This window comes from Girardinichthys multiradiatus, chromosome 13, assembly GCF_021462225.1.
Source record: "Girardinichthys multiradiatus isolate DD_20200921_A chromosome 13, DD_fGirMul_XY1, whole genome shotgun sequence".
Classification (NCBI taxonomy): domain Eukaryota; kingdom Metazoa; phylum Chordata; class Actinopteri; order Cyprinodontiformes; family Goodeidae; genus Girardinichthys; species Girardinichthys multiradiatus.
Window position 1 is genome coordinate 16,184,579 of NC_061806.1, and position 15,312 is coordinate 16,199,890.

Consider the following 15,312-nt stretch of genomic DNA (forward strand, 5'->3'; position numbering starts at 1 on the left):
GGGTATGATGAATGTGGGTGAGTGAGTGAGTGTGTGTTGGGGAGGTTGACACAGAAAGAGAGAGCGAGAGCAGGTGCAATAACATGGAGGGTGGTAGGGAACATGAGGGCAGCCAAATACAACAACCGCAGGTCACCTGGGATCACAGGATAGCCACTCTCCCACGCCTTTTCAAGCCAAACCACCCATGGACAGTTATTGAAACCTCCTGTGCAGGTCTGCAGCACTGGCCCACATGACCTTATGATACTGATGCAGCCTTGATGTCTTGAAAACACACCGTTTTGTAGTCGTTCCAGCTGCGATGGAAGTCGATGGAGCCATTGATCCGATGCTGCAGCACCGTCCATCCCCCACCTCTGGTCTTCATGTCACAATAAACCTATGAAAAAAAAGACAGATAAAACCAGCTCTCATCAATCAGTCCTGTCAGAATAAACAAGATGTAGTAGTATGTCAAAAGGCTTACACTTGAGAGTGCCAGCTTTATAAACACCTTTAGTCCCGCTTTGATATCTCAACTAAGAGAAAAACAAATGCAAACTGACATTTTTTTTTAAATCTGAGCACACACATTTGCCAGAATCATTTTTGCTATTTTCCTAAGGACCCTGAACACTGATCCATAGTCTGTTCTGTCTCAAACCAGATGGTGAGAGTAATTCCGATTTTGTCCAACAGCTGCTAACAGTACAGTGTGACTCTTTAGCAGCTAAAAGATAAATGTTTTCACAGACAGCTCTTTGGTGTTTGACAGATCTGAACAGAGTGAAGCTTTTTAACCAACTTTCTGCAGTCTAGAAAACATAATACTGTTAGTCTTATCTTTTAGCATGATTATTTATATTTTCCTACTTCAACACATTCAGTTTTATGCAAACGAATTTACACCCCTCAAATATTGCCACATTTACATTGTCACAATGTTATTTGATAGATTAACACAAGGTAGTACATAACTGTGAAGTGAAACAACAATACATTGTTTTATTTGTTTTTTCACAAAAGCAATTTTAAAAATGTAGAATGCATTCATATTTAGCCCACCTTAGTAAAATCTTTGTTGAACCACTTTCCGCTGCTTTGCAGCTGCAGGTCTTTTGAGATTTGTCTCTACCAGTTTTGCACATTAAATTTTCAAATCTTGCCACAGATTAACAATTGGATTTATGTCTGGAATTAGGCAATTCTAACACATGAATATGTTTTGTCTCAACCGTTCAGTTGTAGCTCTGGCAGTATGTTTAGTGCATCTTACAGATTTTCCTAAAGGATTGCACTGTATTTCACTCTATCTGTCATCAAATCAACTTTGACCAACCTGAGTCTCTGCTTAAGAAAAGTATTCCCACAGCATAATATTGCGACACGTTTCGCCATTGGGATACTGTGTTCAGGGTGATGTACATTGTTTTGTTTTCCACCACACACAGGGTTTTGCATATAGGCCAAGAAGTTTAATTTTGGCCTCATATGAGCAGAAGACCTTCTTCTACATGTCTGCCGTTTCCTACGTGGCTTGCAGCAGATTTCAAAGGGGACTTCTTTTGGCTTTATGTCTTCCTTTCAACAATGGTGTTCTTCTTTGTAGGGTGCCTGGCTATTCGTTTTTTTGTTAACTGAACTCCCAACCAGAGATGTGGATCGCTGTAGCTTTTCCAGTGTTACCATGGGACTCTTTACTGCTTCTCTGATTAATGGACTTTATTTCATTTATAGCTGACTTTCAAGGCCAATTTGTTTCCCTGATTTTTTGTGGGGAGGTAGCAGAGTAAGGAAAGCTGAATACAAATGCCCCAATTTTCAATATTTTTATTTGTAAATTCTGTGTTGTTGTTCCCCATAACACTTATGCACCACGTTTTGTATGCAGTAAAAAAGTAATACAATACCATGAAATTCAAGGGCGAATAATATTTTTGCAAGGCACTTTAAGCATATTGATTGCCAAGGGTATTTGTGATTAGACAGGCCTTTCAAAATCACGGGTTGCAAAACCAGAAGACTGACCGAGTGTAATGTCATGAAGAGAGTAATATCATGAGGAAATAAAACACACCAAACGCTGTCAGTTATTTGAGGGCTTCCATAAAAGCTTGAGGAAAATAAAGGGGGAACCCTCCATTTTGGGGTGTCACAGAATGATATGACCCAGGTGGGGTGGAAAAACTAACATCCCAGTTTGTTCACATATCCCAGGAGTGGGGGTGGGAGGTGGTTGGTTGAGGAAGAGGCTTTAGCGTTTTGGGTTACAGCAGACTGTTTTCCATCTTTCTTGGCAGAAGAACTAGAAATGAATTGTACTTATTCATCTAGTGACAGATTTGGAATTCTAGACATGTTTCAGACATTTGAAGTGTTCAGCTGGATGTCTTCCAACCACTGTACTGGAAATGACTTGACTGAGTGAGTTTCCCCTGTGGGTGAAAGATTTAATATTTTTTATCACTTGGATCGGTTTTGATTAAACATGTATAATTAAATCAACAGACTTGGACAGTGTTTTTTTGTATTGTTTTTGAGCACTTTATTTGGATTCTTGTGCAGCGTTGTCACTTCAGGTCATGAATACTGTCAGCAGCGGTGGTGACTCGCGAACAATCTCCAGAATCTGAAATGCTGATGACAATCCATTAAAGAAAAGTTGATTTTTTTTTTCACTTTTTAATTAATTTGGGGTTGCATCTGGCATCAGAGTAGTCAGGCCGCATTAGCAAAAATACAATCCTCTGTTTGTATGGCTTTCAAAATAAAATAAAAAATAATAAAAAAATAAATAATGAAAATATTATTTAAATAGGGACCACACTGTTTAGCTGTTCATATCCTGACAGTTTTTGCACAAATACATACATGAAGAGTATGTGAACTGACAAAGATAGTTTCAGAAAGCAATGAATGCCCAAGGTAACTCTGAAGGCCTCTCTCCGGCCTGTAAAGACAGACTGACATCATAATCTTCTAGCAGCCCTGCTTTGAAAGTTCTTGCATTTTCTGTGCAGAACTATAGTCTTGAGTTGCATCCAGCAAAATATGTGATTGTTCAGAAATACTAAATGGGCATAGTTACTACACAGACAAATGCAGCAGTGGGAAAAAATATGTAGACTTCCCAGCAGTTTTACCCTTTAGTTTTTGAGAACAATTAATTGTTTTTCCTTCCACTCAACTTTCACATTTTGATTAATATGCCTGAATAAAGCATCTTGTGAGCAGCCAGATTCTTTAGCAATGATGCATTATGACTTATCCTTTTTGTGGATTGCGTAAGTGCCTGCTGAACAACTGTCAAGTCAGCAGTCCCATGATTGTGATGGGAAGAACGTAAAATTTTTGTATTAAAAACGACTCTTTTTTTTACACGTGTTGTCAGTCATAAAGGCTTAAAATACACGACTTTGTGTTTATCATCTATAACAAATATTATTTAAAGTGAATTACTAAACATATTAGTTTTTTGATGATATTCTCATTTATTGAGATGCTCTTGAAAGTGGGTTAGAAAAATGAACAGATAGAGAACTATTCATTTGATAAAAAGAAATGATAATGAAATGCTTTATTCATAATTCCTTTGGTTTTGGTAAAAAAGCTCACTGCTTAGAAAATAGGCCAATTTGTTTTTGCCTCATTTTATAGAGCCACCCACCTTGCCAGGCACACTGGACCTGGAATGAAATTGAAATTGGCATAGATTGAAAGCAGCCTTAATTTAGGGAGGGTGGTTGAGGGGGTCGGGTTGCTAACTTGTATCGGTGGAAACTCACATTGGCCCCAGTTGGCAGGAAACACAAGGCACTAGTGCCTAACACCTGGTTGCCCACAGGAAATGAGGAACAGGAACTGGGGAAAAAACACATGCAGAAAGAGATGGTGCCAACAGTAAACTAGACTAAAAGCAATGCATAGCAAACAGCTGTTTCATGACTATTATTATTTATTTTTCTCTGTGTTTGTTTTTCCTCCTGTTAAGCTCTTAGAGAGAGAAAACAGTCCATGACTGGTGGATGTGATTTACTGAAATGATAGTCTGCTGCTGGATGCCATGGTTGACTAAGCACAAGCATGTTCCTTCAGATCAAAGGAGGCACCTCGGCTTCTCTGACTTTGCATTCAGCAGCACATACTACTTGCCCATGTCGCCAGCAGGGCGTAAAACTCTTGTTGCTTATTATTTTTGCTCTTTGTAACACAGCATGGCATCTCTAGCTACCTCGGCACCAAAGCCTCAGCAAATTACCTTGAAATCATGGTATTTTTTTTTCCTTCCAGGATTTATTGATACCCTGTCGAATCCCACTATACAATGTGTGTGTGTGTGTGTGTGTGTGTGTGTGTGTGTGTGTGTGTGGCTCACTGGCCTGTGAAGTTAATATAGAAAATAAAACTGGTTTCAGAACTGTAAACTGAGAGGCAAAAGGACAAGTCCTCTGATAAAGTTTCATGTCACTGTTAGTCTGGTGATATTTGCAGAAAAAGGTCAATGACTTTGAACTTCTTTATCCCTGCAGCCATGTGTTCTTGGTTGTCACTTACAAGGTTTCTCCAAACAAGGCACAGTCAGACTGAAGAGACAAATCAGACCTTTCTAAACAATGCAGATAATGAATTCTTTGTGCATCATTTCCATCAATGATTTAGACAGAGATGCATCTGTCACACATTCTTATATGTTGCTATGGACTCTCATTTGTAACATTGTCTTGACTTGTGGCAACAGTGATGAATCTTAGAATATTTATTAATGGTTTTGTTCTATATTCCTTTGTTTATTTTAGTTTTTCTTTATATAGGCCCTTAAAAAAACAATACTTTAGTTATCTGCCACAGAGTGTTTTCCATGTAGGCCAGAATGTCTAGTGAACTGACTCCTTATTGCTTTCTTTCAACAGTGACTTTCATCTGGCCACTCTTCTATAAAGGTTAGACATAACTAATAAATGTCAATTCAACAGATTATTCCAAGGACAGCTGATTACACTAGATTCTGTTAAGGTGGATAAATGTTAAGTGGGCTGAATCCAAGTACATGCCACATTTGTATTTGTAAAACATTTGTAACCATGTCTCCTTTTAATTCAACTTTACAATTAGGCTCCACTTAGTCCATGTGTTGGTCCATGTAAAATGACCAAAAATATAGGTGTGTGATTGAATGTCACAAAATCAAAGGGTATGACTAGTTTTGACTAGTTTTGATAAGGTAAGGTAAGGTAGGTAAGTTTATTTATATAGCGCTTTTCAGCAACGAGACACTCAAAGCGCTGTACATACAATTACAATACAATCACAAAGCAAATAAACACAGATACAGACACAGAAAAAACAAATCAAATGATAAAATCAAACAACAGAGGTAATTTAAAAAACTAAAATAAAATAAAGAGAAAAGAATGATGGACAAGAAAATGAAAGGAAAATTGGACTGAAAACACAACTAATTATGCCTAAATGGCACAGTCAAAGGCCACTATAAACAAATAAGTTTTTAATCTTGATTTAAAGCAACTTAGGGTTTCGGCGCTTTTACAGTTTTCTGGGAGTTTGTTCCAGATTAGTGGAGCATAAGAACTAAAAGCGGCTTCTCCATGTTTGGTTCTGGTTTTGGGTACGCAGAGTAGATTTGAGCGAGATGACCTGAGAGGTCTGGCTGGTTGATACACTGACAACATGTATTTTGGTGCTAAGCCATTCAGTGATTTATAGACAAACAGAAGTATTTTAAACTCTATTCTCTGAGCTGCAGGGAGCCAGTGTAAGGACTTTAGAACCGGGGTGATGTGCTCCACTTTCTTAGTTCTAGTGAGGACACGGGCAGCAGCAATCTGGATCAACTGCAGCTGTCTGATCGACTTTTTAGGCAGGCCTGTGAAGACACCGTTGCAGTAATCAATTCTACTAAACATGAACGCATAAATTAGTTTTTCAAGGTCCTGCTGAGACAGTAGTCCTTTAAACCTGGAGATGTTCTTTAGGTGATAGAAGGCTGACCTTGTTACTACATTTATGTGCCTCTGAAGGTTCAGGTCTGAGTCCATCACTACACCCAGGTTTCAAGCCTGACTGGTGGTTTCTAGCTGTAGTAACTGAAGCTGTGTGCTAACTTTTAAACGCTCTTCCTTTGGTCCAAGATTATTACTTCAGTTTTGTTTTGATTCAGCTGAAGAAAATTTAGGCCCATCCATGCATTGATTTCTTCTAAGCATTTACCCAGCGCTTGAATGGGTTCATGGTCACCTGGTGACATCGTAACGTATAGCTGTGTGTCGTCTGCATAGTTATGATAACTTACGTTGTTGTTCATTAAAATCTGAGTTAGGGGAAGCATGTAGATATTGAATAGGAGGGGCCCAAAGATGGACCCTTGGGGAACGCCACATGTGATTTTTGTGCTCTCTGATGTAAAGTTACCTACTGACACAAAAAAGTCCCTGTCCTTCAAGTAGGATTTAAACCAGTTGAGTGCTGTACCAGAAAGGCCGATCCAGTTTTCCAGGTGCTCTAATAAAATGGAGTGATCAACAGTGTCGAATGCTGCACTAAGGTCCAATAATACCAGCACTGTGGTTCTTCCACAGTCTGCATTTATACGGATGTCATTGAACACCTTGACAAGAGCAGTCTCTGTACTGTGGTGAGCCTGACTAGAAGACATGGTTGGTCGTTGTTAGGAAGTTGTTTGACTGCTGAAACACAGCTTTTTCAATAATCTTACTGATGAAAGGGAGGTTTGATATAGGCCTGTAGTTCTGTAGTAGCAGCTTGTCCAAGTTGCTCTTTTTCAATAGAGGTTTGATTATTGCTGTTATTAGGGCCTGGGGGAAAACACCTGACAAAAGGGACGTGTTTATTATCTGTGTTAAATCAGATGTTATTACAGGCAAAGCTTTCTTAAGGAAAGCTGTGGGTAAAAGATCGAGACAGCAGGAAGAAGAGCTTAGTTGCTGTACAATTTCTTCTAAGATTTTGCAGTTTATTTGGTGAAATTGGGACATTTTGTCAAAATCAGTTCTAGTTGGAGACAACATTGGTACTGGAGTTGATGTGGGTGTGCTGACTGCCCCTCTGATCTTTTGGGTTTGTTCAGTGAAGAATTTAGCAAATTCATTGTAGAGTGGAGTTCAGATGCTACAGTTACAGGAGGGTTTGTTAACCTGTTGACCGTGGCTAATAATGCACGAGCATTGTTAATGTTTTTGCTGATAATCTCAGAAAAGAAGAATTCCCTTGCATTTTTCAGTTGTAGGTTATATTTGTATAGTCTCTCTTTATAGATAATATAGTGAACCTGGAGTCCAGTCTTTCGCCACCTGCGTTCAGCTTTTTGTCACTCCTTTTTTTTACTTCTGACTGGTGGAGCACTTCTCCATGGAGACATTTTCTTCCCAGAAATGACTTTCACTTTAATTGGAGCAATTGAATCAATGATGTCCGAGATTTTAGAATGAAAGTTATCTACCAGCTCATCTAAGGCAAAGTAGAGGTAGAAGAGTAAATCTGGTTAAAGGTTTCAGCAGCACCGTCCTTTAAAGATGCGTTTTCTTATCGTGTCTCTTTGGCAAACTGAGTCATTGCAGATGATGCTTTCAAAAATAACAGAAAAGTGGTCAGATAGGGCAACATCAGTTACAGAAACCTTGGAAATGTTTAGACCCTTAGTGATGATCAAGTCCAAAATATGTCCCTGTTTGTGCGTTTGCTGTTTAACATGTTGAGTCAAACCAAAATTTCTAAGAGTGTCACATAGATCTATTGGACTTCTTTCTTCAGGATTGTCCATGTGAATGTTGAAGTCTCCCACAATAATTAAACAGTCATAGTCAACACATATCACAGATAAAAACTCATTAAAATCACTGATAAAGTTTGTTTTGGACTTAGGAGGCCTGTAAATATTCAAGAACATGGTTCGGAACGTGCTCTTTACCTGGAGAGCCAAATATTCAAAAGAGTCAAATTTGCCCAGAAATACTTTTTTACACTCTAATAAATCTTTAAACAAAGTGGTCACCCCCCAACTTTTCTTTGCTGTCTGCTCTCACAAAGAAAATTGTAGTTCGGAGGCGTCGCCTCTATCAGAATGGGAGCTTCATTAAATTCATGTAACCATGTTTCTGTTAAAAACATAACATCAAGATCGTGGTCAGTAATGAAGTCATTGATTAAAAATGATTTTCCTGACAGAGATCTAATGTTCAGTAAAGCCAGTTTATATGACTTAGTTGCTGATATTAACTCTGTGTCTGGTTGTACCTGACAGTTTATGGCTTTTGTTGATTGTTTATTACTGTCTCTTATCCTTTTGGCTTTGTTCTTTCTGTCACGTATAAGCACAGAGATTTTACAACTACCTCCTATTAGGGGCCCAAGTTTTTCCTGGACATGCTAATTTCTGAAAGAGTTACCACTGGGGCCCAGACTGTATCACAGAGAAGTGATTTGAAGGTCCTGATTAGGAGGAGATAGATTAGGAGGTTGTGGAGGTCTGCGGCATTTGGAAGATGTTGGTTTAGTAGCAGGGCCTAGGCCACGGGGGGTGTTGAATGGAGAAGATGTCAGAGCCATTTGGGTCCTGATTTTAAGAGCTCCTTTCATGTTATCAGAATCCAGTAAAGCAAAAAGCGGGCTCAGTGGGGAGATGGGAGAGTTCTGTGTGGTCTGGGTCGGGGTCTGGGGTGAGGGGGGTTTACCGGGGGTGTCGGTATGGGTCTGGGTTTGGGGGGATGGGGGTATAATGGGGGGGTCCACTTCTCCTGTGGATTTCGACGGGGAGACTTCAACTATACTGGTAGGCAGTATAGATGAGAAAATCTAAATGCATATCAGGTGAAGGTTGTATAAAACAGTTTAATGCTTACAGGATGAAAGCATTTCTACCTTTACATCCTGGGTGGAGTTGTGCAGGTGTATGTTGTATAATCCGCTCTCCTTCACTCCTGACCTCAGAATCTCTGCACAGTCCCTGAAAGTACGTCTTTCCATCTTGGGCATATTGGAGATTTCTGCAGAAACACAGAAGCACATGTTGACAGAATGATAACTTAAGGCTTTACACACAGACTCGCATGGAATACAGTGTATGATCTGACTGCCTAAAGCAGTTGAAGTCTGCTGAGTGTATTTCAAATCGGAATTACACTGCTAATTTACCTACATGACAAATCCTAACTCCTATCATTATAATCAATATCATTATAATCATTATAAGTTGGTTCCACTTCACAATTTTAAAACATTTTTTTCAAATAAAAAACTGAAAAGTGTGGTGTGCAAAATTATTCAGCTCGCTTTACTCTGAGTGCAACCAATTGTCTTCAGAAGTTGCCTGATGATCGCTAATGACTAAATAATACAGCTGATCTGTGACAGCCTCAGAGGTTGGTTTGGAGAATATTGGGGAGCAAACAGCATCATGAAGTCCAAGAAACACACCAGACAGGTCAGGGATAAAGTTGTGGAGAAGTGTAAAGCGGCATTTGGCTAGCAAAAAGATTTCCCAAGCTTTGAAGATCTCACGGAGCACTGTTCAATCCATCATCTGGAAATGGAAAGTATATAGCACAAATTTAATCTACCAAGACAAGGCCGTCCACCTAAACTTACTGGCAACTGATCAGAGATGCAGCCAAGAGGCCCATGGTGACTTTAGAACAACTGCAGAGATCCACAACTCAAGTGGGGGAATCTGTCCACAGGACAACTATTAATCATGCACTGCACAAGTGTGGTGTATGGAAGAGGATGAGAAGAAAGCCATTGTTAAAAGAAAACCATAGATGTCCCGTTTGCAGTTTGCCAGAAGCCATGTTGGGGACACAGCAAACATGTCGATGAAGGTGCTTTGGATAGATGAGACCACAATTGTACTTTTTGACCAAAATGCAAAACGCCATGTGTATGAGAACTAACACTGCACATCACTCTGAATACACCATCCCCACTGTCAGATATGGTGGTGGCAGCGTCATGCTCTGAGGGTGCTTCTCTTCAGCAGGGACAAGGAAGGTGGTCAGACTTGATGGGAAGATGGATGGAGCCAAATACAGGGCAGTCCTGGAAGAAAACCTGTTGGAGACTACAAAAGACTTGAGACTGGGGCAGAGGTTCACCTTCCAGCAGGGCAACGACCCTTAACATAAAGCTAGGGCTACAATGGAAGGAGTTTAAACAAAACATATTAATGTGTTAAAAAGGCCCAGTCAAAGTCCAGACCTAAATCCAGTTTTTTATTTGTAAAAAAAAAAAAAAGACAAATCAGGTATAATTTATCTTGCGCTTCACAATTATATACCACTTTGTGTTGGTCTTCCACATAAAAGTCCAATAAAATATACTTATGTTTGTGGTCGTAATAATAATAATATGTGGAAAAGGTCAAGGGTATAAACATTTTTACAAGCCTCTGTATATATATATATATAAATCACCTTTTTTGTTTACATTTGAATCTATTAATTAAAATGTCTATTTGTGGGCATAATGTGTTGATCCAAACATAGACCCACAAATCCTTACCATTGCATTGACTGACTTTTGTCAGCAGCTGCTCAACGGTGTTTGTCATCCTTTCCTGCTGTCTCTGCAGTGCAGTACTGTTGAGCATTGAGCTTCCAAGTTCACCCTCGAGCTGACTGACCAGGTGACTCTGCCTTTCCAAAACATCTTGAAGCTGTTGCTTTTCACCCTGCAAGTCCTGCAGCTCCTTCCCATAGCGTGCCTCCAGTGCTAAAAGCCTTTGTTCTAGAAAGCTGAAGAAGTAGATCTATGTCAATTTCGCAAAGTATCCTCATAAAATGCAAATTGCAATGAATAATAAAAGTGAGCGCAAGTGCATAATCAGTCCATTTGTCATTTACCTTTCAAAGCAGATACTGCACAGAGTTACACATTTACATGAGGATGACTAATAGACATCAGCACAGCCGTCTCACTGGGCTAGCATCATATAAACACCTGTACCACAGCAGTGCTCACAGATGGCCCAGCATGCTAAAATGCTCAATCATGGCCTGAAGGAAGCGACCTGACAGCATGTATGTGTGTGTGTATGGGTGTGTGTATCTTTCTTGTGTTTTTGTGTCTGCAGGAGTGGCTTACCCTAGCTAAATGAAGATCATAAATCCCTACAATTTGATCTTTATGGCTTTGACTAATGACTATGCAACAGTTATTTATTGAATCAATTCAACCACCCAGACAGAACAAGCTACTTCGATGCTTCCTTCACACAGTGACTACACTCCACATGGATCCACAGTCTCTCACTTTAGCCAGCCGCCCAGTATATGGTGGTGTCGGAGGATCAATCCAAATCAATTTTTGCGTTTCTTCCAACTTATGTTTGCTTTGTGGTGAAATACTAGAGGTAAATCAAGCTCACATATTGTTCACTGCTGTGTGAATTGAAGTTTGAGGATCAGTTTCTCTGTAGAGCATGGCATAAAACCAGAACAGCAATGTTTTAACAGTTAGGGGAGTTGACAGTATAAACATGTCATTTTTGGATTGCATTGCGCCCTGTGCTATTAGAATTTTCTGCTTATGATATTCTGCTATTTGTTATTTTAATATGCAAAGTATACACTGCTGGCCACCTGCTCTCCACCCCCCCTGCAGTGGAGCTTGCTTCCTGCCAATAGCATTTCATATGTAATGCCTAAGAAAACAAAAGCTTCTCTGTGCCCATTTTTAGCTTGGCAGCAGATCAGAAACTTCCTCGGTGCCCTGAAGCCCCAGCAGTGGTGGCTTTCAGCAATTATAGCTGCTCTTTTTTTTTTATTCCACAGGTACCTGTGCCACTTGTTTCACAAGGATGTATTAATTTGTTTAGATATCAGTGCCATGTTACCCGCAGCAAAGGATGAGGTCTGAAAGGGCACAGCAGAGTTATGGAAGATGGAATGTTTAACAGGTGCTGAACCCAGGGTACTGTGATCCCCCTTGGCCACATGGAACAGATGGATGTAATAAAAAACATGCAGATGCAATGAAAAATATTTGAATTTGAATCCCCCCCCCAAACCAATCCCCAGGCCCGACAAATCGTACCTCGCCCGAAGGAGCCACCGCTCCTCAACAAAAAGGAGCCAGCCGGAAGCGTGCGCAGCACCGACCAAGAGTGCGGCCCTTCCACAGAAAAAAAGAGCAGACCAGCTGGCCCAGCGTAACCAGAATATGCCATACAAAGGAGGGCACATGACCAACATGCCCAACCACCCAATACCACGTGGCAGAGCCAACAGAACACCCAGTCCGCGATGCCCGGCACCAGACCCCAGCCACAACCAGGCAAGCAGGGCAACAAAACACGTCCCACACCAATACCGAGGCCGCCAACAAGAAACACCCGACCCAAAATGGCAGGCCCACAAAAATGCAAGTTCCGGACCAGCATAGGCACATGCATGCCCTACAAAAAATCGAGCCGAGACCCCCCGGGGCAGTCAGGCAATGCACCATCCCACCCACCACCATGCCCAAGGAGAAGACACCAGCCTAACAAGCACAAGGGTGGCAAAGAAGGGCCACAGCACACACAGCAAAGAGACCCCCCCCCAAATACAGAACCTCCGACATCCATGCCAGCCAAGCAGAAACGATAGAGCCAAGCCAAGCTGTGGTTCCCCCGGGCCAACGTAACAGCAACACCACACATCCTTCCATACATTGGTAGGGGCACGGTGGAGACCACCAACCCCAAGCACACACCACCCACCAGGAACACCCCTGCAGACAAGCAAACCCCACCTCAGCATAAGGCCGAGAGGCCAGATGCAACCGCCGAGCCCAGCAATACCCGCCCTGCCGTGCAAAACACAGAGGCCAGAGCTGCCACGCACAAGACCACCACCCTGACACCACAGCACGCCAAACAGCGGAGGACAGTACAGCGGAGACAGAAATGAGCACCCAAAGCGGAAGCCATGCACAAAGCCCACACCATGCAAATGTACCGCCACCAGCCCTCCAAAAACAAAGCTTCCTGCAAAAGTGCACCCAGGTCCAAGAACATGCCCAACCCCAATGCCCCTGCCTGAAGTAGCCCCACAAGAAAACCCACACCGAAGCCCACAAAAAGCAGAGAGCCCACAGAGCCAAAACAAAAACACACCAAGGACTGTAGGAATAGTGTATTAAATTAAGTAATCTGTGTGCATTTGTGGATGAATGCCTCCCTTTTATGAAACCAGTTTGGTCAGGATGTATTATGAGAGGAGTTACCTTTTCTAGTCTTTTTGCAAGGGCTTTACACATTATTTTAAGAACAACATCAACAAGGGATATGGGACGGTAGCTGGTTGGAAGTACTGGGCCTTTTCCTGGTTTTAACAGGAGAGTTACAGTGCCTTGTGAAAGTACTCGGCCCCTTTGAACTGGTCAACCTCTTGCCACATTTCAGGCTTCAAACATAAAGATATAAAATATTTTGTTTTTGTAAAGAATCAACAAGTGGCACACAATCGTGAAGTGGAATGCAATTTATTGGATGTGTCAAACTTTTTTAACAAATAAAAAACTGAAAAGTAGGTCGTGCAATATTATTCGGCCCCCTTGCATTAATGCTTTGTAGCGCCACCTTTGCTGCAATTACAGCTGCAAGTCGCTTGGGGTATGTCTCTTATCAGTTTTGAACATCGAGAGACTGAAGTTCTTGCCCATTCTTCCTTGCAAAACAGCTCGAGCTCAGTGAGGTTGGATGGAGAGCGTTCGTGAACAGCAGTCTTCAGCTCTTTCCACAGATTCTCGATTGGATTCAGGTCTGGACTTTGACTTGGCCATTCCAACAACTGGATACGTTTATTTGTGAACCATTCCATTGTAGATTTGGCTTCATGTTTTGGATCATTGTCTTGTTGGAAGATAAATCTCCGTCCCAATCTCAGGTCTCTTGCAGACTCCAACGGGTTTTCTTCCAGAATGGTGCTGTATTTGGCCCCATCCATCTTTCCATCAATTTTGACCATCTTCCCTATCCCTGCTGACGATAAGCAGGCCCAAACCATGATGTTGCCTCCACCATGTTTGACAGTGGGGATGGTGTGTTCAGGGTGATGAGCTGTGTTGCTTTTACGCCAAACATATCATTTTGCATTGTGGCCAAACAGTTTGATTTTGGTTTCATCTGACCAGAGCACCTGCTTCCACATGTTTGGAGTGTCTCCCAGGTGGCTTGTGGCAAACTTTAAACGAGACTTTTTATGGATATCTTTGAGAAATGGCTTTCTTCTTGCCACTCTTCCATAAAGGCCAGATTGGTGCAGTGTACGACTGATTGTTGTCCTATGGACAGACTCTCCCACCTCAGCTGTAGATCTCTGCAGTTCATCCAGAGTGATCATGGGCCTCTTGGCTGCATCTCTGATCAGTCTTCTCCTTGTTTGAGATGAACGTTTAGAGGGATGGCCGGGTCTTGGTAGATTTGCAGTTGTCTGATACTCCTTCCATTTCAATATGATTGCTTGCACAGTGCTCCTTGGGATGTTTAAAGCTTGGGAAATCTTTTTATATCCAACTCCGACTTTAAACTTATTCACAACAGTATCTCGGACCTGCCTGGTGTGTTCCTTGGTCTTCATGATGCTCTCTGCGCTTTGAACAGAACTCTGAGACTATCACAGAGCAGGTGCATTTATACGGAGACTTGATTACACACAGGTGGATTTTATTTATCATCATCAGTCATTTGGGACAACATTGGATCATTCGGAGATCCTCACTGAACTTCTGGAGTGAGTTTGCAGCACTGAAAGTAAAAGGGCCGAATAATATTGCATGCCCCACTTTTCAGTTTTTTATTTGTTAAAAAAGTTTGACACATCAAATAAATTTTATTCTACTTCACGGTTGTGTACCACTTGTTAATTCTTCACAAAAAATTTGAATTTTATATCTTTATGTCTGAACCCTGAAATCTGGCAAGAGGTTGACCAGTTCAACCGAAGGGGGGCCGAGTACTTTCGCAAGGCACTGTATGTTGGCAGAATTCATATTTAGCGGAAGTATTCCATTTTCTTTGGTTTTCTGTACCATTCTTTGGAATGTTGGAGCCAAAATATTCCAGAATTCTTTTAAGAACTCTGTTGGGAATCCATCTGGGCCTGGAGCTTTTTTACTGGGCATGCTTGTGAGAGCTTATTGTATTTTGGCTACAGTCAGTGGTGCATCCAGGGCCATCAGTTGATTATCTGATATTTTAGGAAGTGTTACTTTATGCAGGAATTGATTAATGTCGTTATCTGATGGGTCTATCTGTTGTGAGTATAAAGTTTAATAGAAATCTTTGAAAGTGCTGTTTATTCTTTCAGGATTACA

General features: G+C 41.2%; 1 protein-coding gene across 1 annotated transcript in view; it reads right to left on the reverse strand.

Annotated features, from left to right (window-relative positions):
• Positions 1 to 15,312, reverse strand: part of angpt2b (angiopoietin 2b) — a 54,227-nt gene that overhangs the window by 17,996 nt on the left and 20,919 nt on the right. The window contains exons 4-6 of the mRNA XM_047383303.1: positions 10,516 to 10,748; positions 8,878 to 9,002; positions 281 to 382 (exon numbers count right to left, since the gene is read on the reverse strand). Of these exons, the coding sequence (XP_047239259.1) occupies positions 281 to 382; positions 8,878 to 9,002; positions 10,516 to 10,748 (460 nt within the window). The remainder of the gene's footprint in view (positions 1 to 280; positions 383 to 8,877; positions 9,003 to 10,515; positions 10,749 to 15,312) is intronic.